Source organism: Trichomonas vaginalis, chromosome IV (assembly GCF_026262505.1).
Source record: "Trichomonas vaginalis G3 chromosome IV, whole genome shotgun sequence".
Lineage (NCBI taxonomy): Eukaryota > Parabasalia > Trichomonadida > Trichomonadidae > Trichomonas > Trichomonas vaginalis.
Genome location: NC_067206.1, coordinates 2,646,413 through 2,674,267, shown reverse-complemented (window position 1 = coordinate 2,674,267; position 27,855 = coordinate 2,646,413). Strand labels below are relative to the sequence as shown.

General features: G+C 34.9%; 4 protein-coding genes and 14 pseudogenes across 18 annotated transcripts, besides 5 other annotated features; 8 read left to right on the top strand and 10 right to left on the bottom strand.

Moving 5' to 3' along the window:
- Positions 1–19,655: part of a mobile genetic element that runs on past the window's edge.
- Positions 2,082–2,666, top strand: TVAGG3_0016430 (annotated as a pseudogene). The gene has a single exon. A coding segment is annotated over exon 1 (585 nt).
- On the top strand, positions 2,729–3,312 carry TVAGG3_0016420 (annotated as a pseudogene). The gene has a single exon. A coding segment is annotated over exon 1 (584 nt).
- TVAGG3_0016410 lies at positions 3,338–4,200 on the top strand (annotated as a pseudogene). The gene has a single exon. A coding segment is annotated over exon 1 (863 nt).
- On the top strand, positions 4,741–5,402 carry TVAGG3_0016400 (annotated as a pseudogene). Its single transcript has one exon. A coding segment is annotated over exon 1 (662 nt).
- Positions 6,363–6,684, top strand: TVAGG3_0016390 (annotated as a pseudogene). Its single transcript has one exon. A coding segment is annotated over exon 1 (322 nt).
- TVAGG3_0016380 lies at positions 7,247–7,658 on the top strand (annotated as a pseudogene). Its single transcript has one exon. A coding segment is annotated over exon 1 (412 nt).
- On the top strand, positions 7,749–8,527 carry TVAGG3_0016370 (annotated as a pseudogene). The gene has a single exon. A coding segment is annotated over exon 1 (779 nt).
- Positions 9,379–9,973, bottom strand: TVAGG3_0016360 (annotated as a pseudogene). Its single transcript has one exon. A coding segment is annotated over exon 1 (595 nt).
- On the top strand, positions 10,346–10,474 carry TVAGG3_0016350 (annotated as a pseudogene). Its single transcript has one exon. A coding segment is annotated over exon 1 (129 nt).
- On the bottom strand, positions 10,491–10,880 carry TVAGG3_0016340 (protein of unknown function, DUF4108 family; the record flags this gene model as incomplete). The annotated part of the gene is made up of 1 exon (XM_051220042.1): positions 10,491–10,880. The coding sequence occupies one exon, from the start codon at positions 10,878–10,880 to the stop codon at positions 10,491–10,493; it is 390 nt and encodes a 129-aa protein (XP_051105028.1).
- TVAGG3_0016330 (Poxvirus D5 protein-like family) lies at positions 10,946–11,377 on the bottom strand (the record flags this gene model as incomplete). Its single annotated transcript, XM_051220041.1, has 1 exon — positions 10,946–11,377. The coding sequence occupies one exon, from the start codon at positions 11,375–11,377 to the stop codon at positions 10,946–10,948; it is 432 nt and encodes a 143-aa protein (XP_051105027.1).
- TVAGG3_0016320 lies at positions 11,500–12,130 on the bottom strand (annotated as a pseudogene). Its single transcript has one exon. A coding segment is annotated over exon 1 (631 nt).
- TVAGG3_0016310 lies at positions 12,214–12,635 on the bottom strand (annotated as a pseudogene). Its single transcript has one exon. A coding segment is annotated over exon 1 (422 nt).
- TVAGG3_0016300 lies at positions 13,045–13,580 on the bottom strand (annotated as a pseudogene). Its single transcript has one exon. A coding segment is annotated over exon 1 (536 nt).
- TVAGG3_0016290 (protein of unknown function, DUF4106 family) lies at positions 13,954–14,364 on the bottom strand (the record flags this gene model as incomplete). Its single annotated transcript, XM_051220040.1, has 1 exon — positions 13,954–14,364. The coding sequence occupies one exon, from the start codon at positions 14,362–14,364 to the stop codon at positions 13,954–13,956; it is 411 nt and encodes a 136-aa protein (XP_051105026.1).
- TVAGG3_0016280 lies at positions 17,336–18,518 on the bottom strand (annotated as a pseudogene). Its single transcript has one exon. A coding segment is annotated over exon 1 (1,183 nt).
- Positions 19,558–19,655: a terminal%2Cinverted (terminal inverted repeat of Maverick-3 transposon ID:TVAGG3_0016270).
- A 432-nt stretch (positions 19,656–20,087) lies between these two features.
- Positions 20,088–25,136: a mobile genetic element.
- Positions 22,994–24,071, bottom strand: TVAGG3_0016260 (annotated as a pseudogene). Its single transcript has one exon. A coding segment is annotated over exon 1 (1,078 nt).
- TVAGG3_0016250 (protein of unknown function, DUF4106 family) lies at positions 24,104–24,538 on the bottom strand (the record flags this gene model as incomplete). The annotated part of the gene is made up of 1 exon (XM_051220039.1): positions 24,104–24,538. The coding sequence occupies one exon, from the start codon at positions 24,536–24,538 to the stop codon at positions 24,104–24,106; it is 435 nt and encodes a 144-aa protein (XP_051105025.1).
- A 2,647-nt stretch (positions 25,137–27,783) lies between the features above and the next one.
- Positions 27,784–27,817: a terminal%2Cinverted (terminal inverted repeat of MuDR-4N1_TV transposon ID:TVAGG3_0016230).
- Positions 27,784–27,854: a mobile genetic element.
- Position 27,855: the final 1 nt, after the last annotated feature.

Below are 27,855 nucleotides of genomic sequence, written 5' to 3'. Positions count from 1 at the left end.
CTCTGACGTAAATGAACTTGAAGAAAAGTTATATAAAAAAGCAGACAAACAGAGCTTCAAACATTAAAGACAGAAATACTTCAAACATTATATCCTATAGGCTCTATTTATACGTCAATGAACTCTACCAGACCAGAAGTAGTACTTGGTTTTGAACTTGGACTCAAATAGTCGACAGGTTTTTGTATTGTGCAAACTCTTCAAAGGAAACAGGTGGAAGTAAAACGATTTCAGGTGAAAATTTACCTGCACACAGTCACTACATAGATTTAAGTACATCTCAAGCAGGTTGGCATAAGCATAGATATTGGGATTGGTCAGGAATGACAAAAGGTAAAGGATATGATGTTAAAGAGGACGTTAAGTTTGCTATAAATTGTTACTGGGATGACACGCAGGGAGAAGGAAACCATACACATTTCGTTTCAGGATATACGCAAACAACGGGACAAAGTAAAGAATACATGCCACCTTACATGACAGTTTACGCATGGTATAGAATTGCTTAGTCGTCATTTTCAACTTCTTTAGCATATTCGTCAGCAGTTGTCTTATATTTGTTAGGAACTGTCTTTGAAAGTATACCACCTTGAACTTTGACAAGTTTTGAAACGAGGTCTGACAATAGTAGTTTTATCTTCTGCTTGCAGTGTGTACATTTTGCCATGTTTGCCTTTAAAACTTCATAATATTCTCTTAGTATACTTCTTCTATTTTTACGAACACGAATGCGAGTACCTGTCGAGTTCCCCATTGTTGTCATAGTCAATAGTATTTTCATATGGGTCGCGTTTAGGTATTTCTATTTTTACTTTGTCACCTTTCTTAAGTTTGAAGCCTGGCATTCTTTCTTGTTTGTCTCTTTTGACTAAACTATTAAATATATAGTCTTTCTCTAAGTCAGGGTTGTTTTCATTTCTTCAGGGGAATGGTTTCCCAAACCTTTTTGTTTACGGCTATTGTAAATATTTAAAACTTGTCTCATCTTTGCCATGGAGAAGTGTCTGTACTTGTCGTCATATGACATTTCATCTACCTCACCACCTTGTGGTTGGTTTAAGTCTCTTAAGATTTTTATACAACTGTCAATGACACCAAGAGCAGAATGGTTTTTGGTCGACAATGAAATATTGGTTTACATTTTTTGAACGCAGATAGTTTTTAATATCGTCTGATTTGAAAGAACTTTCACAGTCAGATGTCAGTTTTGTTGGATGGTATTTGTCAACGAATATTGTCAAAGCAGTTTTCACATCTAAAATATTTTTGGACTGCAATGGTATGGCTTCACAGTATCTTGTGTTTTGACCGACAAATATTAGCCAGTATGGTGGTCCATCTTCTCTATACCTCGGAATGTTTTCCAAGATATCCATAAACCAAGCATTTGGTGTTGAACTAAAGATTTTTATCATGAGTGCTTTCTTTGTTGCCTTAGAAACATAGGGGTCCTTGTTTGAATTCGTCATTTTTAACCCATAAGAAATGGGTTTATTTGGCGCATTAGCAGGAGTTGCATCTAGATTTTTGCCCGCAGTGGGAACAATAGCCAGAGGTGCATTTGGAATTGGAAGGAAGATTTTGAGTACATTAGGTATACTGAAGAGAAAGCACAACCTATTATACAAACTGTACAGAAAGGTTGGGAGGTAGCACGAGATGCAGCAAATCTTATTCCAAATCCTGAAACAAGAGGAAAAGTTCAAGGATGGATGGACAATGTAGGAAGAGAAGCAGGAAACTACTATAACAACAAAGCAAATGACTACTATAACCAAGCAGGACACTATATGGACCAAGGTGAAAGATTCTTTAACAGAGGATATAACCATGCACAACAGTGGGTAAACAATAACCAACCGCAACCACCTCAAACTTGGGGAATGTAAGTTTTTTACTGAGATGAAATGAACAATACAGCATTGAGACAAATGGGTTCAAGATGGATTTGTCGACTTCCAGCAGTTACACAACGTGTTTGTCAAGTTCTTCCTATACCTCAGGAAGTTTTAGACCGACTTAAAAAACAACAACAACCAGTTGAAAACAAAACCAAACTAAAATTTTTTTACTGAGATGAAATGACCGAAGAAGTTAAACGGTAGATTTGACACCACAAACAAAAAGTTCAGAACATTGTCAAAACTGTCAAAGAACTTACAGATGAAGAGAAAATTCAATAAAATAGAAAGTGCCAGGTCTGGAAATACAAACCCTAACTATAAAGTCACTTTTCATAGAAATGGAAACGGCTAGTATTCAAAAAAGAAACAGACTCTCACAAATAAAATATTGAAGTCTGAAGGAACTAAAGAGACAGCAGATGGAAAAGTTTACTTCACTGACAAACAGTTCATTATAGAACATCTCATTGACTTAGAGTCGAAATATTCTAAACTTTACAACAAACACAAAAAGTTGAAAGGAAAACAAAAACAAATGGCATATGATATTTACGAAGATACTAACGACACAACCATACCTGCAAGTGAGGTAAAGTCAGAGGAACCAAAAGTGACGAAAAACCAATAGAAGAAGGTGAGCCAAAAACTGAAGATAAACCAAAACCAAAGTTTAGTTTGGAAACTACTAAAACAAGCCAACCTTCATTAGCTGGTATGGGTTGGCGTCAAAGGCTTATGGCAGCAGGTGGTTATGTAAAGTAAAAGAAAAATTGCATGAAATAAAAACATTTTTTTAAAAAATATATTTTTTTATTTTATTTGAAATGTACGTTGAGTTTGTTGAAGAAGACCGTTGGGAAACTTGTTTGTTAGATGAGAAATATGAAATTCACTGTTCTGAGCCTTTTGAAGTCAGAAACAAAAAGACAAAAAGAGTTTTAAGCGAATGGGAGCAAAATGACGGATATGCTAGGATGAGGATTGGTGGAAAACACTATTTTAAACATGTTGTCATTGCAACTCATTTTATACCAAACCCTAACAATCTACCTTTTGTAGACCACATAAACCATATAAGAAACGACAATAGACTTGAAAACTTACGTTGGGTCACTTGTTCTGAAAACAGTAAGAACATAGGCAAATTTAGAGATATTGTATTCGAATTTGTCGACGAACTAGAAGATGAAGCAATTGAAATTACAGACTATGGTAAGCATACGTTTGAGTTTTACTACTATAGCGAAGAACAGGACTCTTTCTACCTTTATACCGGCGTAAACTATAGAAAATTACAAGTATGTTTTACTAAGGCAGGCTGTGCTTATGTAAACACTAGAGATACAGATGGAAAACACGTTCATATATTTCTCAACAAATTCAAGAAGCTATATGGCATAAATTTTAAAACCATATATTTTTACATATATTAAATGTTTCAGGTTGAAAAACAAAGAACAAAAGTAGCAGATACAAAACCGTTAGACTATATCTTTACAAATGCCGGTAGAAATATTTCAGATGAAGAAATTTCATCCCGTTCATACAGGTTTGACTATCCAATTCGTTGGCTTCAAAGTCCTTCAGATGCAAAGGCAATAGGATTTAGAAGAGTTTTGTTTTCAAAAAGAACTAACGCGTTTATGTTCGCGGTATATTTTCATGGGCAATATATAGGTCCTAATGGTCTAATAGACAAATTTGATGAAATGAGAATCTTTACAGTTCGTTCAGACGAAAGTCTTGAGAAAACTCTAAATGACTTTCAAACTCAAATGAACAAATACTACTGGGAATTTCAAGAAAAAATACGACTCTTTACTAAATGGAACATACTATCTGAAACTAGAATACGACAAGATGAATTCCACCAGTTTCATTTCAAAGGATTGAAATTAACCCTCGAAGAAGTACAGAGTTTTTATTTTGGGAAGTAGACAAACGTTCTTGGGCACAATTTCTTCGGTTACTAAACCAGAACGAACCATTACCACCTGACGGTCCGTTTAAATTTATACGCCCACCAACAGATTTGACAGTTTATAGAAACGTGTTTGACCCTCAAAATGTTATGTGTCATGCAAGTTTCAGTTCAAGCAACAACAGTTTTCTTTGTATCGGTAAGGACTTTTATGACTTTGCTTCTAAATTCTACGAACCACCTAGTAACAGTTTCTCTGACTTTCAAGTTTGGTTCACAACAAATGGTGTGCAACATATTATTCCATTGTACTATGACTTTTATCTCGAATTGCCTTTCATATATAACTACGGAAAAGTGCTGAAAAAGTATTGAAAAATAATGTTTAGGTGAAGAGGTGAGATTTCACCCGTTTTCTCACCTGTTTTCTCACCTGTTTTCTCACCCGTTGAATTTTCATGAATTTTGTGCTGAATTCGACAAAAATGAGTTTTTGGTTGAAAAAAGAGGTGGAGCCAAAAGTGGCTCGACCTCAAAACAAGCATTTTGTGAAGAATATACCAACCCGCGGAAAACAGCGGGTTGCTTTTTATACAAAATTCAACAGGTGAATTTTCATGAATTTCCTTAAGATAGAAAAAAATATATTTTAGGCGACCAGGTCACTCGGTCACTCGGTCACTCGGTCAACTAACATCTTTTTGAAAAAGTGTGACAACATGACATTTTGACAACAACACAGGAAATAGATTTCATCGTATATTTTTTGTTAAGACTTCATCGTAAATGTTTTGTTGAGACTTCATCGTATATGTTTTGTCGAGATTTTTATCGTTGTGGTCCGACGGTTAAGCCACAAACGAATGTCCGACGTCCCACCAAAAAATATTTTTTATTTTTATTGTAAGAACAGAAATGTCAGTCGAAGCAAAAACGTTCACGAACAAATCTAATGGCGAAACATTCACAAAAGGCACTTACAACGGTATTGAAGTCTTACGTAGAGACAAGGATGGTTATATAAATGCAACAAATATGTGTCAGCAGTTTAGGAAAGACTTTAGAAGGTTGTTGGAAAATAAGTCCTGGGAAGAGTATTTTAAGGCATTTTGTGAAGAATATACCAACCCGCGGAAAACGGCGGGTTGCTTTTTATACAAAGTTCATGCAGGAATTCCGATGAAATCAAACAGGTTAGAGGAATGTATGTAGACCCAAGACTCGTAAACTATATTGCAATGTGGGCTTCTCCAAAATATTGTATAGCAGTTGGAAAAATTATGGACTCCATAGACAAGAAAGTTCATGAGAAGTTAGATGAAGAAGAACTTGAAGATACAGTAGAGAATGCAAAACCTTTGTTCGAACAAGAAGTTAGAAAAATGCATGAAAAACAAATAGAACATGAACGTGAGATATGTTCTGGTTATAGAGATTCTCCATACGAACTAGACCAATGGGAACAAGAAGATTTAAAGAGAGAATTTAGAGAATATGAACTCGCTAAAATTTCATTAGAAGCTGCAGAAGAGAGGTTAAAAGTTTGGGGTCGTTTTGTACAAAAATATTGTGAGTAAATGAACCATTTTTTTTATTGAATTCGGCAAAAATAATGTTTAGGTGAAGAGGTGAGATTTCACCTCTTTTTTCACCTGTTTTTTCACCTCATGAATTTTCATGAATTTCATCGTAAATGTTTTGTCGAAACTTCTTCATCGTAAATGTTTTGTCAAGACTTCTTCGTAAATGTTTTGTCAAACATGAACGTAAATGTTTTGTCGAAACTTCATCGTAATGAGCGTAAATCAGACAAAAATATATTTTAGGTGAAGAGGTGAGATTTCACCTCTTTTTTCACCTGTTTTTTCACCTCATGAATTTTCCCGAAATAAAAAATAAAGTTAGTTTTTTTAAAAAAATATTTTTTATTTTTATTGTAAGAACATGTTAGCAACTACAGCACCAAACTCGTTAGTTATGAATCCAACATCTATGTTGGTAGAGATGAAAAACTTCATTCCTTCTTCATATACTTTCGAAACAAAAATCCAGAAGATAAAGCAAGAACTTTTAACAAGTAATTTAGACTGTAGTGCGAAAGATGAAACAAATGAACAGTATCTTTATGAAATGCAGACATTATTGACCATTTACCCAAATTGCCTGAAATCCAACAACAAAAACTCACTATTCCTGAATTCGACGAAATTGAAGTTAAAGTTACTGACTCAGTAGAAATAAAGAAGTTCATACGAAAGGTAAATTATGAATTCCTTGGTTTTCATTGCAACCATAAAGTTATGGACAAAGATTGCGACATGTTATATAAGAACATCTCTGACCTTTACAAATCCGAAGAATTTAAGACCTACGACAACTTTGTTTCATTAGTTGCAAAATGTGTTGGGAAATAAGAGATAAAGATAGTAGGGGTAAGGTATGGAACGAACAAATAAGACCCGCTATGTTCGAGATGAAGAGAGCAATTGACGCCTTAGTTGTTTTAGCAGGTAAGGTTTCAGAATATAAACGCAAAAATGAACCCGCAATGTTCTAAATGTAAAGCAGCAATGAGGAGATATAACTACTCAGTCAAAGAGATAGAAAAGAATGCGAAACGACTATGCAGACTTAAAGAAAGAAGCAGAAAAGCCAGCAGAAGATAAAATGGATATGTTGACATTTCTTAATAAAAACTATCCAACAGAAAGAGATTTCCTTCTATCTGACGTCAAGAAGAAGTATAAAGAAACTTTCGGTATCGTTAAAACATTCGATGTACTAAAAGAAGAAATAGAAGCTACAAAACTGTTTAGGATTTCAAATATACATCATACAATTCATGTAAAACGCTTATAAAATAACAGGTGAAAAAAAGAGGTGAAAAAAGAGGTGAAATCTCACCTCTTCACCTAAAATATATTTTTATTGAATTCAGCAACAAAATTCTGAGTAAAAATAATTTTTAGGGCTTGTGTCAAACCGTTGAGTTTTCACAAAATTTAAAAAATAACGTTTACCATGTGAAACGCTTATAAAAAAACTGAGGTGAAAAAACAGGTGAAAAAAGAGGTGAAATCTCACCTCTTCACCTAAAATATATTTTTATTGAAAATGACCAAATTTCATGATATAAACTGTAATCTTTTATACAAAATAAAATAACGCTAGTTTTTTAAAATATTTTTTTATTATTGTATGTAAGAACAGGAAATGACAAACACTGAGTTTGAAACAGTTAAAAAGATAGACAATGAGACCAAAGTGGTTAGAATAGGTGATTTAAAAACGTAAGATACTCAAAGAAATACAACAAATATTCTTTGTCAGACATTTTAACAACTATCTGAAAAGAAAACATCCCACGACTGGGTTAGAATTGCTTCTACTCAGAAAATTTTGAACAAGAAATCCTGAGCTTATGATATCGGTAAGATTCTATGGAACAAGAACATATCTCATCGACAAAAAGTCTTATACCAATAGTTTTGTTCTGGATTGACCCAGTTGTTGGATATAATTTCATAACATATGGTTCATTCGATACTGAACGTTGCAGTGAAGGCTTACTTTACATCGTTCAGAAACCGAAGGACTTCAATACAAAGAGATATAAGATAGGAAGAACATTTAATATAACTCAAAGATATGACAGTATAGTCAATAGAGTTAAGGTTGTGTTTGTTAACGATATGAGAGCTGCAGAAACAGAACTACTTGAAAAGTTTGAGAAAATGTATGGTGCTCCCACGAAAGGTAAAGAAACGTTTGAAGTAGATGAGATAGATAAAGCTATAAAATTATTTGACGAAGTTGCTGAAAAATACATGTAAAGCGTTTATTTTTGGTCTTTTGTGAAAGATAGAAAAAATAAAGTTAGTTTTATTTTTATTTATTTTTTTATTTTGTATGTAAAGACAGTAATGTCAACAACAGAGAACACAACAACTGCTATCGTTCATGAAGACATAAATGAAGAATACGAGTACATACAGTTTAACAAACAGTTACGTCTCATTCGTTCAGTCAAAGACGATATGTACCAAATGCAAAGTATTTTGACAGCATGTTTTGCTCCAGATACCAAGAAACCACAAGACTGGTTTGAATTAAATAGCACTCATGAACTCCTCAGTGAGTTTGAACATGAAGAACTTAAAAAAGATGTACCAAGACAGACAAAACTTACCATCGCATCTAAAAGGTATATATGTTCATAAGTTCCTAGTTAGTTCAATAGCAATGTGGGCTTCACCTCGCTATGCATGGTATGTTTGTAAACTTCTTGACGAACTTTGTACAAAGCAGAGAAGATATGATGAAAGAAGACAAAACCATACAGAAAAGAATACCACGTTCGGTACCAAAAGGAAAGGAAAAGAACTATAAGTATATGATTTATACTGAAGAGATGAAAATGAAGAAGACAGAGATATGGTTATGTTGCATTTAGTCAGAAGAAACAACAAAAGCTTTTACGACCTTGCTAAGATTTACAAATCTGACAGAAATTGGTTCTATCGCGAAAAACTTACCGATTTCAATGACACCAAATGAAGATGTGAAACAAATAGTTCAAGATACGTTACCTCAAACACACTATGATATGAAAGGTTGTACAATTCTTACCTTCAAAGAAGATTTGCCATTGTTAAAGGAAAAAATAACAGAGTATTTTGACAACTTCAAACAAGCAGAGTAGATGAACCATTTATTTTTACGCTTGACTTCAGATGGCTCAGGTAGCTCTATAAGGTAAATTGTCTTGTCAAATCCTTCTGGCATTCCGAGTCCTTCCTTCCGACAGGAAGAACTCTTCCTTCCAACAGGAAAAAAATTTCCATCAGACAGGAAAAAATTTTTCCAGTTGTCGGGAAAAAATTTTTCCATAAGACAGGAAAAAATTTTCCATCAGACAGGAAAAAATTTTCCAGTTGTCCGTCCGTAAACCATTCAAATTTTCGAAATTGAGAACTTTTTGGTCGAACGACAGGAAAAAATTTTCCATCAGACAGGAAAAAATTTTCATCAGACAGGAAAAAAATTTTCCATCAGACAGGAAAAAATTTTCCATCAGACAGGAAAAAATTTTCCATCAGACAGGAAAAGTCCTTCCTTCCGACAGGAAAAGTCCTTCCTTCGACAGGAAAAGTCCTTCCATCCGACAGGACACAAACGAATGTCGACGTACCACCAACCGAGTCCATTCCAAAGCCAGAAGAACCGACAGCCCCAGCACCACAACAGACTAAGACTCAAACACTTACATTTTTCAAGCTTGACTTTTTACAATTTGAACTTTGTTTGCGTAGATATGAATTCTGAAAGAAGTATGAGGGTCTTGTATGACTTTGTACTTCTCCCATAGTTCATGTCTGTCAAACTTACCTGCCATGGACTCTTTCATAAGTTCCATGAAATCGTCTTCGGACAATCCAGGGAAAAGTATGATACAGTAAGTATTCTTTTAACATCCTTACTTAAACTCTTTGCTGTCTGACACATATTACGACTGAGATGTTAAAGTGTCTGAGCTTCTTAAGAATTCGACACATATCTTTGTTCTCTGTTCTTTAACAAAGGATGAGAAGCAAAGTCATCTAAGATAAGAAGACATCTATGAGGGTAAGTCTTCCAATCGTAAGATTGCAATTTCTTCGAAATGTATTCTATCTCTTTCTGTTTGTTTCTGAAGTGTTTCTTCTCTAATATTCTCTGCATTTCCTCATTTGGGTCTTTAAACTTCGAATTTATATACTCATTTATAGCATTATACTTCAAAACTCTTCTTTGGTACTTCTTTATCCAATCTAACAACTCAGTATCTTTTATACATACTAACTTAGACTTCTTTTATAATATCTTTGAACGAATTGACGGTTTGGTCAAATTGACCAGAAGTACTACAAATAACAACTAACTCATAGAATGGGTTCTTCTCATCTAGTTCTTGTTGTTGTGCAGCCATTTTAAGATAAGTGAAAGTCTTACCCGACCCAGGTGGTGCAATTAGACCTGTTATACCATTCTGAGCAAATAAGAACTTGTCATGTATGGGTTTTATCTGAGCATTTTCCAACTTCCTCTTGTTCTTGTTTAAAACATTCTCAAATTTCTTGTCAATGTCAGCAAACTTTTTTTCTAACATATTTTTAGAAAAATTAAAATTTTTATCTTTTAGAAAATGTCTAGCGATTTCGCTATCTATATTCGAGACAAGCTTTTCGACTCTAAAACTTCTGTCGACCATAAAATCTTACATAGTGTAAACAAGAAAGGTGAATTTGTTCTAAAGTTCTGTTTCTGGAATATGACAAGAACCATAAACATTACAAGAGCAGTCTTAAAATTTGTCAATGACAGACTTGTTGACAGAGATGACGCCGATTGGAAAGATGAAGTCCAACAAAAGTTCTTAGAATGCAAAGAAGGCACATGCGCTGTTCTTGAAGATGAAATAGAAAACAGAATAGATGAGCTATTAAAGGACAAAGAACTTTTACAAAAATATGGTTCTGAGAAATTTGACATAACTCCACCAGAAAAGAAGAAGAGAGAAAAGAAAGAAAAGAAAGTAAAAGAAGAGAAGAAAGTAGAAGAGAAGAAAGAACCTGAACCAGTTCCAGAGAAAAAGAAATTTGACATGTAAAAATAAAATTTTATTTTTAGAACATTTCTGGGTCAATGTCAATGTTCTCTTCCTCTTTAGGAGTAAACACTGGCTTAGACTCTAAAATCTTTTTACCCAATTTACCTTGAACTTCAACTATCTTAGACTCATAATATTCATAGTCGTCTGCTTTCTTTGGTTCATAAGGTATAACAAGTTTGTATGCTTTGCCTTCTTTAAGGTTTGAGAACCTTCTGTCAAAATTTTCTTTGACTGCTAACAAACCTTCTATGTCTAAGTCTTCAAATTTCGCACCATTTTTAGTCACAATAGCAAACTTAACTGGTTCGATGTTCCAAACTTTGTCAAATGTAGACTTTTCAAAATGGTAGAAGTAAACATTCAAATAAGCGAATGGGTCTAGTTCTTCTTTAAGTCCTGACATATATTTGTTGACTGAAATATATTTTGCCATCTTTTCTATCGGATAAAAAAATATTTTTTTTAAATTTACTCAGAAAAATTTTTCTTTGTATATACGCCGTTCTGAACATCTAAAAGATTTTTGACATTTGCCAAGAATGTTCGTTTAGACGCTGTCATATAACCATACTCTTGACAATACTGTTTATATGAATCGTACAATGACCTTTCATCTAAACACTCAAAGTCAGTTTCATCTATAAACAGTTCATATACACTCTTGTTTGCTTCTAACAATGTTTGTCTCTCTTCGGTATGTGGAATTTGTCTTGGATTGAACTTAGAAATATCTAATGTCATGAAATATGAGAACAAGTGGTTGTAAAAGTTAGGTGTCAAAGTTTCTGCTAAGTCGTCAAAATATTCTGTATCTTGCATATGAGCTTCTGACGTTCTGACAACTACATATCTTCTGTCAGAACTTTCTAACTTCATCGGAACAGCATTGTTTGAAACCATAATGAAGTTTGCAACATTTTCACAAACTCTTTGGTCTTTATATTTTCTTTCAACAACTCCAACTTTGTCTGTTATAAGACTCTTCAAAGCATCTGAGTTCAAAACTTTTGTTGTATCTATACTTTGAAGTTCGTTACATACTATAAGTTTCATATTCTCTATTGAGGAGTTAAACTTGCCGCAGATGTTTTCTAAGTTTGTCATATTAGGGTTCGAATAGCCCTCTAACAGTTTGCATAAGATATCTGTAAAGAAAGTGTTCTTACCAGTTCCTTGTTTTCCAATTATAATGAGAGCAGTTTCATTTTTAGCACTTGGATATTGTAAGATGTTTGCAAACCAACATAAGATATACTCATAGACTCTTTCGTTTCCATTGCATATAATTTCTTTGACATGGTCTAACCAAGCTTCTATAACATTTTCTTTCCATTCTACTTGTTCGTATTTATATCCAGTGAAGATAGAATAGAAGTTTGGAGATGGTGTATAGAACTTTATACCACGAACTGAAAAATCTTCTAACTTTGACAATAAGATATCCCAAGCATCTAACATCTTCATACCAACTTGTACGACTTTTATTTTCTTAAGTTTCTGTCTACATTCTTGTTCTGAAACTATGGTTGCTCTTGGTTTGTTAAAGACAACATCCCATTCTTTCATGACATAACATTCTGGGGCAGAGTCGACATAAATGACTAAACGTTTCAAATTCTCGACTGCTTTGTTATAGTCTCTAAATGGACACATATTTCTGAACGCTTGGGAAGTCATAAAAAATCTGAAAACGTCTATTCTGTACATTTTTATAAGAATAAAAAAAAATATTTTTTTTATTCTTGAGCTATTTGTTGTTCTTGACTTTGTTGTTGCATTTGTTCCATTTGTTGCATTTGTTGTTCTTGAGCTATTTGTTGTTGAAGTTGTTCTTGTAGTACAATACTTTCACCAGTTGCATCTTCCAATTCGAAACTTTCTGCCGTCATTGACAAATACATAGGACATAAAAGTTTTACAGGAACAAAGTTTGCGTCAACTAATGTCAACGTTATACTTGCCAAAGTGTTTGAGTTCACTAAGGTTGAAAACTCTGCATTCGAATGAACAATAGGCAAACCAGCAGAGAAAGTGTTGTTTTATACGCATGAGTATCTTTTGGTCATAGTAGTTTCTGTCGACATTCGAATAGCACTTTTGAACCTAAGTTTGAAACAATATATAAAATAGGTGTACTTAAAGTCAATGGAATAGACATTCCTTGTATGACACCTTTTCCTGTTATAGGAAACTGTTGGTAGTAAAAACCAGATATAAGTTTTGTATTATAGCTCATATCGTTTATACTAAACTCAGTCGGACATCCAAACATAATGAAACCTGCTCTAGTTGCAGCACATGTTACATCCGTCCTTAAAGTATTAAATAAGTCAACAAAACCTGTTGGTGGTATATCTGAGTAAGTATCTTCAAAGGAGTATTTTTTACCATTCACAACAACAAAGTCTTCTGGTGTCAAAAGAGCAAAACAGGCTTTAGTCGTCATTGTGTTTAAGGTTAGTTTACAATATCGTCCTTGAGGACTTTGTAAGTTTGTTGTTATAGAATTATATGACTCAGGGTTTTTAGTCGTAATAGTATAAACCACTATGTCTTCTGCCATTTACTTAGCAAATAAATTTTAATGAAATGTTGTGGTCGTCAAATATTTTTATGACGTCTGGGAAACTATACTTTAAGTTCAACGTTTCACCTCCTTTCATAACGTATATCTTGTCAATGACATTATATGAAACACCACAGCAACTAACGTCGGGTTCTATTTCTTTGATGTTTATATCGTCTGCCTCTGTCAAAAGTTTCAATAGTTCTTTCAAAACTTCATGAGGTGCAATGACATATGAGTTCACTTTTACAGGGTTGTGCTCAACCAAGTTTAACATTATACCTAAAGCCTGACAAATCTTCTCCTGAGTTTGAAGTTTGTCTTTCAGTTGTTGGTAGTCGTTTCGAATATCTGCAACAGAACTTAAGTCTCTGCTAACTTCAGGGTATGTTGTTGTTCTTTTACAGGAACTATTGTTATACCATCTTGGTCTTCGTATGGTTTCCCCACTTCAACATCTCTGTCTTTGACATTGACAACAACACTTTGACTGTTTGTTTGAGTTGGTGAATTTAACTTCACATCTGCCACCGCCATTAAACCTTTTGAAACACTTACGCTTCTATTTTTGGAAATGACATTTTACTTAGAATAAAAAGATGGACGTATTTGAGTATCTCTTCGAATTGAAGCAGAACAAAGTTTACACACACAAACAATACAAGTTCATTGACAGAATAGTTCTTTACACAAACAATGGAAAATGTTATAGAATAGCAGTCTTTGCTGAACCAAAATATTTTCATAAAGCAAAGAAAGTTGGTATAACCGAGATGGTGAAAGTTCTTGACGTTGACAAAATATAGCAACAAAACTGACGATATTTCTAAAGGTAAGTTTATAATACAATTTTATGTCAAAACTGGCGTACTGTCAATATTTGACGGAGAGAAGTCAGTTCAAGAACAACTTACTGACCTGCTGCCAAAATCTGCTCGATGGAAGCTGTCGTTATGCCAATCTGAGGAGCCCCAGCAGGTTTCATCGAACGAATCTTCAAAAGAGCATCTTCCGTGAAAAGTGCTATTGGTTTTGTAAACTTCTTTGCTCTCAATTCATCTGGACCGTCTCTGTCACCAGTATATTGTATTTGTACAGTACCAACAGTTGAAATACCACCCATAAAGTCTTCTGAGTCAGCAAATGGAATGCCAAGCCAAAAGTTTGAACGGTCTCCATTTGTATATTGAGTTTTTTGACCTCCTGTATGAGTCCATACTTTCACATATGGCATAATAGAACTTTGCATTTCAGGGTTAATGGTTGTTGTGAAGTTGTTGTTAAAGTTCATAGCATCTAATGTCAAGTTGTATGACCTCATATCCTCAACTGTAGAATATTCTTCTCTTGGATAATATTTGCCATCTATGTTTATATGATATTTAATACCAGGGTTGTAGAAACAAGAATAGTCATTTATAGTTCGTCTGAAAAGAACAAACAGAGTATCTGCATGTTTCATTGCAGTTGTTAAAGCAATATCTGTTCTTGCACCTGGGTCAGCACTTTGGTTTCCAACTTCACCTGCAAAGTCTTTGACAGATATTTGGTGTATAGGGAACATAAGTGGAACTGCAATATATTTGGCAGCTAAAGCATTTGAAATATCTGGGTCCAACATATAGACTGCAAGTCTGCTTTCTATTCTCTTGCATTCAAATTTTTCGCATGTGAACTTAACTGGGTCCCAAGCAGTTCCAGCAGCATTGAAGTAGTAGTTTACTTCAGTGTTGAGGTTTGAGAAACCAAAGTCTAAGTCAACTTTGTCTTTGCAAAATTCGGCGAATGACGTTTGATTTGCTCCCTTTACGTCTGTAAGAGTGAAATGGGTCTTGTGTTGGTGCAATGACTAAGTTATTTTTGCTTGGAGTAAGTTCGATAGAAATTTTTCCTGCCCAGTTTGGCAAGTATCTTAAAAACCTGAAGATGAGGAAAGATGACAAAGGAACTCTAAGTTTCAATTTTACTTTGGTTACTGCTGCTGCAGTTTGTCCAGAAAGGTTAACATAAACTCCTGGAACGTTAGGGTCAAGTCTTCTTATTTTCTCAATAGTTGCATACTGGTCTGTTGTTCTCTAGCTTGTGGTTGTACTGAGTTTCTCAAAGCGAACCATTCATAGTTTGCCCATGTTACTGTTTGAACTAAGTCAGAGTTAGAATATATCTTATATCCCATGAAAACTTCTGGAGCATATTGGTATCCGACATAGAAAATTCCATTGCAACCTTTCTTGTCAGACAACTTGGCAGAAGGTTTTATTTCAATGTCTTGTTCCACGTATAAGAATGAGTTGTCAATAGAAATTATATGAAACCTGTCGCAAGCAATATCTACTGTTGTTGAAGAACCTTCTCCAAACTCACCTACGTTTCCATAAGAAACAGCAGTTGTATATTCGTAAGTTCCAGGAACTATTTCTGACCTTCTAATGGCATTGTCGCATTCGTTATACCATTCGGAAACATTTCCATTCATAGCATCCAAAACTGTTGGCGTTATATTCTGAGCGGCGTACATTTCATATGAGTAAAAATATAGAATAGTTGGATTTATATGTCATAATAGAACCCACGTGGACCAAGCTTTACTTTCTTCCTGACTGAGTTTTTAACTCTTCTTTTTCCTTCATTGCCCTCTGCTTGAAGTTGTTGCATCTTTGCATTATGTTCATCTAGTATGTTGCAAATTTCCCATGTCCTTTTTGCCTTTTGGTCTGGTCGCCCATCTCAGGTAACCTATATCCTAGAAAGAGTTTGTCATAGTCTGTATTTGAGTCTTCGCGTATTGTTTGCATGACTCTTTCCTGAGTTTCCGGTTCAAGCTCTTCAAACAGTGCCTGTCCATATGGAATAAGCTCGTTTCCAATATATGTTTTTGTAGCCATTCTGGTTTTCTTTCCATGTTACCAACTATATCTTTTGTGAATGGGAAAGCTTCTACCCAATCTTTCAGTCTTGCGTCGTTTATTTCTGTAGTTGGTTTTATTTTGTCAAGGAACATGTTTTTCAATACTAACATTTCATCTGGTACTGTCCATTTGAGTTTTCTTAAATATTCATCCCTTCTCGATTCATCGTCTGCAAAGTAAGTTTTTATGACATTTTGCAAACTTTCGTTTGCAAGGTCATGTACAATAGGTTCTCTTCCTTCGCTCTCCCTAACTTTCTTTCTAAACTCTTCACCAAATATACCATCTCTATGGTTCTGTGTAGTTCTTTGAGATAAATGTTCTAGAACGTCAGGTGTTATATTTCCATCAGCCATGTTCATTCATACTGGTTCAAAATATCTGCATCTTTCATATCTTCAATGGCATTAAAGCCGCGCTGAAAATACCAGCTATATCTCGTTCACCATTCGCTTCCATTGCGTCTACAACTTCTTGGAATTGAGGTTGTAAGTTTATGAACCACCTATCCGGATTAGCTTTATGACCCCATCTCATTGTAGTTCCATCGTCTGCAGAAACAAAAGTAGGTTTGTTTCCATCTTGGTTAGGTTCTGAATGAACTTTAAACAATGTTTCATTTCTATATGTTTTCTTGAAATTTAACCTTTTATTTCACCGAGTTCATCCGAAGATTGAACGTTAAATGCTCGTAAGTAAAAAGGGTTGTTGTATTTGTGTACATTTTCTTTCAGTACTTCCATTCTATGCTGAATATTTTCATCTGGTGTTGGAGTCTTTTGTATGTCGGCAAACATTTTCGATATTCTTCTACTATGTCAGCCGAATTTTTTTAGACTCTTGGAAAGATTCCATATTCACCTCATACTCTTGTTGAGGGTCAAGATTTTCGGCTGTTCCAAATCTTCATCTAGTTCTGTGAAGTTAGTTTCCAAAGGAGGACTTGTTCGTTTCCTTCAGGCTCTTCTAGCTGTTGTTGCTGAACTATTTCTTCCATGTCTGGTTGTATCTGAACTTCTTCCTGTGGAGTTTCTTGTACCTCATCTGCTGGCATTTCATATATTCCGAGACCGTTTTCAACAATTTCCCTATCTACGTCATCCGCATTCATAAGCTTTTGTTCTTTCGTTCCGTCTCTATTTTTTACGCGTTTCATGACGAAAGTTGAATTGTCATTTAGCTCTGACATCAAATATCTCGGAGTAAATTCATCATGTCATTTGGATGATATGCTATTAATCATATCCTTAGCGAGCTTGTATTTTCCAGGTTTGAGATTATATCCGTTTTGGTGCTGAGCCATAAAGCTAAATAGGTTCGGGTCAGTATTTCCATCCTTGAACTTTCCAATAGCTTCTTTATATCTGTCACTAAAGTCAACAGTATCTGGGAAACCACACTCTTCTTTAAGCATTTTTAAGAATTCTTGGTTTCCTTGTTCTCTACTTCTTTTATGTCCTTGCTCTGTTTGTGGTTGTTGTTGTGCAGGGTTTTGAACTGTTGGTTGCTGTGCTGGTTGTTGTGTTGGTTGTGTGCTGGTTGTGGAGGTGGTTGTTGTGCTGGTTGTTGTGCATGCCTGTGTCTGTGTCCATGTGACGATGTAAATGTTCTAGGTAGTCCTGGTGCAGGTGCTTCTCTTGGAGGGTTTGGTGGTATATAAGTTCCACCAGCTGGCACATATGTTCCATCTGCAGCGTAATGTCCTACCTGACTTTTCGTTCTTAAGAAAGCATTTACTAGGTCTGTTTTGGTCTGTTGTAACTCTTTTTCTTGACTTTCCACAACAGTTGCTCTAACGGCGTCATAGGCACTTTGAACTGCCTGTCTCGTTGCTGCATCTGTTATTTTCGTCATATTTTGTGCTACTTCTTTTAACTCTTTGTCGAAACCTTCAGACTTCAGTTTCTTTCCAGATGAGAAGTCGTTCACTAGTTTCACCTTACTATGAAGAGCTTCGAAGGCGTTCTTAAAGTCAGCATTCATTAAAGCTTCATTTGAACTGTCTTCATCCGCTTGTATTTTTGTCCTTATTGACCCTATGAGTTGGGCTGCTTTTAGCGTTGGCTTGGGCATCTAACCAGTCATTGTTAGCTTTTTATATTCTGCGCTTTTCATTGCCTTTTGCATGGCTGCGTCGTTATTTTACTTTCTTGTGCTAAGTTTTCATACTGTACGGTTTGGTTTTGCAACTGTAAAAGTTTTTCTGCCTTTACATTTTGCTTCAACTTCTTTTTTATACTCATCGCTATCCATATATGTCTTCAGGCTTTTTGTTTTATCTCTTCATCTTTCAGTATTTTATATTGAGTAGTATGGTTTTTCAAATTTACAACATCTTGTTCCATTTTTGCTACTTCTGCTGCTTTTTCTGACACTTTTTTCGCATATTCCTCTGTACTTAGTTCTTTCAGTTGTCTTCTTCTTCTTTTTCTCTACGTTTAACTCATGAGTTTCTTTGTGTGTCTGTCATATTCTAGTTTCTTTTCGTTTTCACTTATTTGCTTCTGTATGTCTATGTTTGACTTTTTGACATCTGTTATTTGATTTTGAGTGAACTCAAATTCATTTGACTTTGAGGGTTATAGGCTGTTCCGTCTAGCTCCACCATAGCCTGCCATTTTCGCTAAAAGTGCCGCTCTAAACCTCCACTCTGTGCACACAACAACTCGGTTTAAAAGCATAGGGTTGCTTGACATTTGTTGCAACATAGTGGGGTCATTCAGCATTTTGTTGTTGCAACTGTTGTTGTGTGTCAGTTTTACTATTGGATGTTTCAATGCTCTTCCTCTTACGTATATTCTTACGTAGCTTACGTGCATTTTAAGTGAAGTTAAAAAAGCGGTTTTTGACAGATGTTTATTGTGACTTCTTCGTAAAGACTTTATTGTGACTTCTTCGTAAAGACTTTGTCAAGACTTCTTCGTAAAGACTTTGTTAAGACTTCTTCGTAAATGACCCAAAAATATATTTTAGGTGAAGAGGTGAGATTTCACCTCTTTTTTCACCTCATTTCTCACCTCTTGAATTTTCATGAATTTCTTCGTAAAGACTTTGTTAAGACTTCTTCATCTAATTTCTCATGAACTTTCTTGTCTATGTTTTGTTGAGATTTCTTCGTAAAGACTTTGTTGAGATTTCTTCGTAAATGACCCTAGTAGTATATTTTTGGTGTAAATTTCATGAAAATTCAAGAGGGTGAAAAATTAGTGAAAAAACAGGTGAATCTCACCTCTTCACCTAAAATATATTTTTGGTGTAAATTTCATGAAAATTCAAGAGGTGAGAAATGAGGTGAAAAAAGGTAAATCTCACCTCTTCACCTAAAATATATTTTTGGTGTAAATTTCATGAAAATTCAAGAGGTGAGAAATGAGGTGAAAAAAACAGGTGAAATCTCACCTCTTCACCTAAAATATTTTTTGTCTGATTTTACGAAGAAGTCTTGACAAAACATTTACGAAGAAGAAGTCTTGACAAAACATTTACGAAGAAGTCTTGACAAAACATTTACGAAGAAGTCTTGACAAAACATGAAAACATATATAATTTGTGAAAAGTGAAACATTATATAATGTTTTCGACCAAGAAGACTAACAATTTTCCGAAATAAAAACTTCATTTATACTAAACATCTTCGGGCTAGAAGGCACGAAGTGCCTGGAAGCCCCACTACCTTTTTTTTTTTTTTTTTTTTTTTTTTTTTGGTAGTGTTTACTAATAGATGAATAGTATATAAATTCTATTAAAATGGATTTGATCCAAAAAATATTATAAAATTTGATCATAAATAAAATCGTTTTAAATTACTTCTTCATTTAAATTATAACAATTATTTTTTGGTTTTATATTTTTTAATCTCTCTCAACAACAACAACGCAAATATTCTGTATCTTGCATATGAGAATCTGACGTTCTGACAACTACATATCTTCTGTCAGAACTTTCTAACTTCATCGGAACAGCATTGTTTGAAACCATAATGAAATTTGCAACATTTTCACAAACTCTTTGGTTTTATATTTTCTTCAACAACTCCAACTTTGTCTGTTAATAAGACTCTTCAAAGCATCTGAGTTTAAAACTTTTGTTGTATCTATACTTTGAAGTTCATTGCAAACTATAAGTTTCATATTCTTATTGAGGAGTTAAACTTGCCACAGATGTTTTCTAAGTTTGTCATATTAGGGTTCGAATAGCCCTCTAACAGTTTGCATAAGATATCTGTAAAGAAAGTGTTCTTACCTGTTCCCTGTTTTCCAATTATAATGAGAGCAGTTTCATTTTTAGCACTTGGATGTTGTAAGATGTTTGCAAACCAACATAAGATATACTCATAGACTCTTTCGTTTCCATTGCATATAATTTCTTTGACATGGTCTAACCAAGCTTCTATAACATTTTCTTTCCATTCTACTTGTTCGTATTTATATCCAGTGAAGATAGAATAGAAGTTTGGAGAAGGTGTATAGAACTTTATACCACGAACTGAAAAATCTTCAAGTTTTGACAATAAGATATCCCAAGCATCTAACATCTTCATGCCAACTTGTACAACTTTTATTTTCTTAAGTTTCTGTTTACATTCTTGTTCTGAAACTATTGTCGCTTTAGGTTTGTTAAAGACAACATCCCATTCTTTCATGACATAACATTCTGGGCGCAGAGTCAACATAAATGACTAAACGTTTCAAATTCTCGACTGCTTTGTTATAGTCTCGAAATGGACACATATTTCTGAATGCTTGAAAAGTCATAAAAATCTGAAACATCTATTCTGTACATTTTTATAAAAATAAAAAAAAATATTTTTTTTATTCTTGAGCTATTTGTTGCATTTGTTGTTCTTGAGCTATTTGTTGTTGAAGTTGTTCTTGTAATACAATACTTTCACCAGTTGCATCTTCCAATTCGAAACTTTTGGGTCATTGACAAATACATAGGACATAAAAGTTTTACAGGAACAAAGTTTGCGTCAACTAAGGTTAAGTTTATGTTTGCTAAAGTGTTTGAGTTTACTAAAGCTGAAAACTCTGCATTCGAATGAACAATAGGCAAACCAGCAGAGAAAGTGTTGTTTATACGCATAAGTATCTTTGGTCATAGTAGTTTCTGTCGACATTCGAATAGCACTTTGAACCTAAGTTTGAAACAATATATAAATAGGTGTACTTAAAGTCAATGGAATAGACATTCCTTGTATGACACCTTTTCCTGTTATAGGAAACTGTTGTTAGTAAAAACCAGATATAAGTTTTGTATTATAGCTCATATTGTTTATAGTAAACTCAGTCGGACATCCAAACATAATGAAACCTGCTCTAGTTGCAGCACATGTTACACTCGTCCTTAAAGTATTAAATAAGTCAACAAAACCTGTTGGTGGTATATCTGAGTAAGTATCTTCAAAGGAGTATTTTTTACCATTCACAACAATAAAATCTTCTGGTGTCAAAAGAGCAAAACAAGCTTTAGTCGTCATTGTGTTTAAAGTTAGTTTACAATATCGTCCTTGAGGACTTTGTAAGTTTGTTGTTATAGAATTATATGACTCAGGGTTTTTAGTCGTAATAGTATAAACCACTATGTCTTCTGCCATTTACTTAGCAAATAAATTTTAATGAAATGTTTGTGTCGTCAAATATTTTTATAACGTCTGGGAAACTATATTTAAGTTCAACGTTTCACCTCCTTTCATAACGTATATCTTGTCAATAACATTATATGAAACACCACAGCAACTAACGTCGGGTTCTATTTCTTTGATGTTTATATCGTCTGCCTCTGTCAAAAGTTTCAATAGTTCTTTCAAAACTTCATGAGGTGCAATGACATATGAGTTCACTTTTACAGGGTTGTGTTCGACCAAGTTTAACATTATACCTAAAGCTTGACAAATCTTCTCCTGAGTTTGAAGTTTGTCTTTCAGTTGTTGGTAGTCGTTTCGAATATCTGCAACAGAACTTAAGTCTCTGCTAACTTCAGGGTATGTTGGTTGTTCTTTTACAGGAACAATTGTTATACCATCTTCGTCTTCGTATGGTTTCCCCACTTCAACATCTCTTTCTTTGACATTGACAATAACACTTTGACTGTTTGTTTGAGTTAGTGAATTTAACTTCACATCTGCCACCGCCATTAAACCTTTTGAAACACTTACGCTTCTATTTTTCGGAAATGACATTTTACTTAGAATAAAAAGATGGACGTATTTGAGTATCTCTTCGAATTGAAGCAGAACAAAGTTTACACACAAACAATACAAATACATTGACAGAATAGTTCTTTACACAAACAATGGAAAATGTTATAGAATAGCAGTCTTTGCTGAACAAAATATTTCATAAAGCAAAGAAAGTTGGTATAACGAACGAATGGTGAAAGTTCTTGAAGCAGACAAAAATATAACTTCAAAAACTTACAGATATTTCTAAGGTAAGTTTATAATACAATATTATGTCAAAACTGGCGTACTGTCAATATTTGACGGAGAGAAGTCAGTTCAAGAACAACTACTGACCTGCTGCCAAAATCTGCTCGATGGAAGCTTTCGTTATGCCAATCTGAGGAGCCCCAGCAGGTTTCATCGAACGAATCTTCAAAAGAGCATCTTCCGTGAAAAGTGCTATTGGTTTTGTAAACTTCTTTGCTTTCAATTCATCTGGACCGTCTCTGTCACCAGTATATTGTATTTGAACTGTACCAACAGTTGAAATACCACCCATAAAGTCTTCTGAGTCAGCAAATGGAATGCCAAGCCAAAAGTTTGAACGGTCTCCATTTGTATATTGAGTTTTTTGACTTCCTGTATGGGTCCATACTTTCACATATGGCATAATAGAACTTGCATTTCAGGGTTAATGGTTGTTGTGAAGTTGTTGTTAAAGTTCATAGCATCTAATGTCAAGTTGTATGACCTCATATTCCTCAACTGTAGAATATTCTTCTCTTGGATAATATTTGCCATCTATGTTTATATGATATTTAATACCAGGGTTGTAGAAACAAGAATAGTCATTTATAGTTCGTCTGAACAGTACAAACATAGTATCTGCGTGTTTCATTGCAGTTGTTAAAGCAATATCTGTTCTTGCACCTGCGGTTCCTGGATTTTGGTTTCCAACTTCACCTGCAAAGTCTTTGACAGATATTTGGTGTATAGGGAACATAAGTGGAACTGCAATATATTTGGCAGCTAAAGCATTTGAAATATCTGGGTCCAACATATAGACTGCAAGTCTGCTTTCTATTCTCTTGCATTCAAACTGTTCGCATGTAAACCTAACTGGGTCCCAAGCAGTTCCAGCAGCATTGAAATAATACTTTACTTCAGTGTTGAGGTTTGAGAAACCAAAGTCTAAGTCAACTTTGTCTTTGCAAAATTCGGCGAATGACGTTTGATTTGCTCCCTTTACGTCTGTAAGAGTGAATGGGTCTTGTGTTGGTGCAATGACTAAGTTATTTTTGCTTGGAGTAAGTTCAATAGAAATTTTTCCTGCCCAGTTTGGCAAGTATCTTAAAAACCTGAAGATGAGGAAAGATGACAAAGGAACTCTAAGTTTCAGTTTTACTTTAGTGACAGCATTTCCATCTGAACCAGAAAGGTTAACATAAACTCCTGGAACGTTAGGGTCAAGTCTTCTATTTTCTCAATAGTTGCATACTGGTCTGTTTGTTCTCTAGCTTGTGGTTGTACTGAGTTTCTCAAAGCGAACCATTCATAGTTTGCCCATGTTACTGTTTGAACTAAGTCAGAGTTAGAATATATCTTATATCCCATAAAAACTTCTGGAGCATATTGGTATCCGACATAGAAAATACCATTGCAACCTTTCTTACCTCTCAAGTCAGCAGAAGGTTTTATTTCAATGTCTTGTTCCACGTATAAGAATGAGTTGTCAATAGAAATTATATGAAACCTGTCGCAAGCAATATCTACTGTTGTTGAAGAACCTTCTCCAAACTCACCTACGTTTCCGTAAGAAACAGCAGTTGTATATTCGTAAGTTCCAGGAACTATTTCTGACCTTCTAATGGCATTGTCGCATTCGTTATACCATTCGGAAACATTTCCATTCATGGCATCCAAAACTGTTGGCGTTATATTCTGAGGCGCGTACATTTCATATGGGTAAAAATATAGAATAGTTGGATTTATGTGTCATAATAGAACCCACGTGGACCAAGCTTTACTTTCTTCCTGACTGAGTTTTTAACTCTTCTTTTTCCTTCATTGCCACTACTTTCACTTTGTTCTTCACTACTTTCACTTTGTTCTACTCTTCTCTTCTTCTTTGGTGTCGCTTTTGGTAACTTGCCCTCTGCTTCAAGTTGTTGCATCTTTGCCTCATGTTCACCTAGTATGTTGTAAATTTCCCATGTCCTTTTTGCCTTTGGGCTCTGGTCGCCCATCTCAGGTAACCTATATCCTAGAAAGATTTTGTCATAGTTTGTATTTGAGTCTTCGCGTATTGTTTGCATGACTCTTTCCTGAGTTTCCGGTTCAAGCTCTTCAAACAGAGCTTGTCCATATGGAATAAGCTCGTTTCCAAATATATGTTTTTGTAGCCATTCTGGTTTTCTTTCCATGTTACCAACAATATCTTTTGTGAATGGGAAAGCTTTTACCCAACGTTTCAGTCTTGCGTCATTTATTTCTGTAGTTGGTTTTATTTTGTCAAGGAACATGTTTTTCAATACTAACATTTCATTTGGTACTGTCCATTTGAGTTTTCTTAAATATTCATCCTTCTCGGTTCATTGTCTGCAAAGTAAGTTTTTATGACATTGTAAACTTTCGTTTGCAAGGTCATGTACAATAGGTTCTCTTCCTTCTCTATCCCTAACTTTCTTTCTAAACTCTTCACCAAATATACCATCTTTATGGTTCTGTGTAGTTCTTTGAGATAAATGTTCTAGAACGTCAGGTGTTATATTTCCATCAGCCATGTTCATTTCATACTGGTTCAAATATCTGCATCTTTCATATCTTTCAATGGCATTAAAGCCGCGCTGAAAATACCAGCTAAATCTGGTTCATTATCATTTCCATTGCGTCTACAACATCTTGGAATTGTGGTTGTAAGTTTATGAACCACCTATCCGGGTTAGCTTTATGACCCCATCTCATTGTAGTTCCATAGTCTGCAGAAACAAAAGTAGGTTTGTTTCCATATTGGCTAGGTTCTGAATGAACTTTAAACAATGTTTCATTTTATATGTTTTGTTGAAATTTAACCTTTTATTTTCACCGAGTTCATCCAAAGATTGAACGTTATATGCTCGTAAGTAAAAAGGGTTGTTGTATTTGTGTAATTTTCTTTCAGTTCTTCCATTCTATGCTGAATATTTTCATCTGATGTTGGAGTCTTTTGTATGTCGGCAAACATTTTTCGATATTCTTCTACCATGTCAGCCGAATTTTTCTTAGACTCTTGGAAAGATTCCATATTCACCTCATACTCTTGTTGAGGGTCAAGATTTTTCGGCTGTTCCAAATCTTCATCTAGTTCTGTGAAGTTAGTTTCCAAAGGAGGGACTTGTTCGTTTCCTTCAGGCTCTTCTAGCTGTTGTTGCTGAACTATTTCTTCCATGGCTGGTTGTATCTGAACTTCTTCCTGTGGAGTTTCTTGTACTCATCTGCTGGCATTTCATATATTCCGAGACCGTTTTTAACAAGTTCCCTATCTAAGTCATCCGGACTCATAAACCTTTCTTCTTTCGTTCCGTCTCTATTTTTTACGCGTTTCATGAAGAGAGTTGTATTGTCATTTAGCTCTGACACCAAATATCTCGGAGTAAATTCAGTCATGTCATTTGGATGATATGCTATTAAATCATATCCCTTAGCGAGCTTGTATTTTCCAGGTTTGAAATTATATCCCATTTGGTGCTGAGCCATAAAGCTAAATAGGTTCGGGTCAGTATTTCCTTCCTTGAACTTTCTAATAGCTTCTTTATATCTGTCACTAAAGTCAAGAGTATCTGGGTAACCATAGTCTTCTTTAAGCATTTTTAAGAAATCTTGGTTTCCTTGTTCTCTACTTCTTTTATGTCCTTGCTCTGTTTGTGGTTGTTGTGGTGCAGTGTTTTGAACTGTTGGTTTTGGTTGTTGTTGTGGTGCATGCCTGTGTCTGTGTCCATGTGACGATGTAAATGTTTTAGGTAGTCCTGGTGCAGGTGCTTCTCTTGGAGGGTTTGGTGGTATATAAGTTCCACCAGCTGGCACATATGTTCCATCTGCAGCATAGTGTCCTACCTGACTTTTCGTTTTTAAGAAAGCATTTACTAGGTCTGTTTTGGTCTGTTGTAACTCTTTTTCTTGACTTTCCACAACAGTTGCTCTAACGGCGTCATAGGCACTTTGAACTGCCTGTCTCGTTGCTGCATCTGTTATTTTCGTTATATTTTGTGCTACTTCTTTTAACTCTTTGTCGAAACCTTCAGACTTCAGTTTCTTTCCAGATGAGAAGTCGTTCACTTGTTTCACCTTACTATGAAGAGCTTCGAAGGCGTTCTTAAAGTCAGCATTTGTTAAAGCTTCATTTGAACTGTCTTCATCCGCTTGTATTTTTGTCCTTATTGACCCTATAAGCTGGGCTGCTTTAGCGTTGGCTTGGGCATCTAACCAGTCATTGTTAGCTTTTATATATTCTGCGCTTTTCATTGCCTTTTGCATGGCTGCGTCGTTATTTTTACTTTCTTGTGCTAAGTTTTCATACTGTACGTTTTGGTTTTGCAACTGTAAAAGTTTTTCTGCCTTTACATTTGCTTCAACTTCTTTTTTATACTCATCGCTATCCATATATGTCTTCAGGGCTTTTTGTTTTATTCTTTCATCTTTCAGTACTTTATATTGAGTAGTATGTTTTTTCAAATTTATAACATCTTGTTCCATTTTTGCTACTTCTGCTGCTTTTTCTGACACTTTTTTCGCATATTCCTCTGTACTTAGTTCTTTCAGTTGTTCTTCTTTCTTCTTTTTCTCTACGTTTAACTCATTGAGTTTCTTTGTGTGTCTGTCATATTCTAGTTTCTTTTCGTTTTCACTTATTTGCTTCTGTATGTTTGTTTTGACTTTTTGACATCTGATATTTGATTTTTGAGTGAACTCAAATTCATTTGACTTTGAGGGTTATAGGCTGTTCCGTCTGCAGCTCCACCATAGCCTGCCATTTTCGCTAAAAGTGCCGCTCTTAAACCTCCACTCTGTGCACCAAAAACTCGGTTTAAGAGCATAGGGTTGCTTGACATTTGTTGCAACATAGTGGGGTCATTCAGCATTTGTTGTTGCAACTGTTGTTGTGGTGTCAGTTTTACTATTGGATGTTTCAATGCTCTCTTCCTCTTACGTATATTCTTACGTAGCTTACGTGGCATTTTAAGTGAAGTTAAAAAGCGGTTTTTGACAGATGTTTATATGACACTTTTTGTTCAGCACAAAAAAACTACTCGGTCAAAGTGTTGTCAGTTTTGTAAAATAACCATCCTATCTCATTCTATAAGGGGGAAAGTCTTCTCAAAGTATACTTCCTTGGAACGCCCGTAACTTTTCCTGTAGCGACGATAGACCCTTACTTGTCCGGACAAAGTTATACTATTTTGAGTGCTCTACAAAAAAAGTCAACGGCGACGACTCTCAAAAATTTTTTATGGGCTAGAGGGCACGAAGTGCCTGGAGGCCCATCCCAAGAAAAAAAAAAACTTCAGGGCTAGAGGGCGCAACGCGCCTGGAGGCCCCACTACCCTTTTTTTTTCTTTTTTTTTTTTTCAATGAATTAATTGATATTTCAAATATAATCATTGAAAATTATGATTCAATAGTATTCAAAAATGGGAACAGGACAAATTTGCCACACGGCACTTTTTTTAAAAAAAATTAATGGAGCGGAGCGATACTCTGCTGG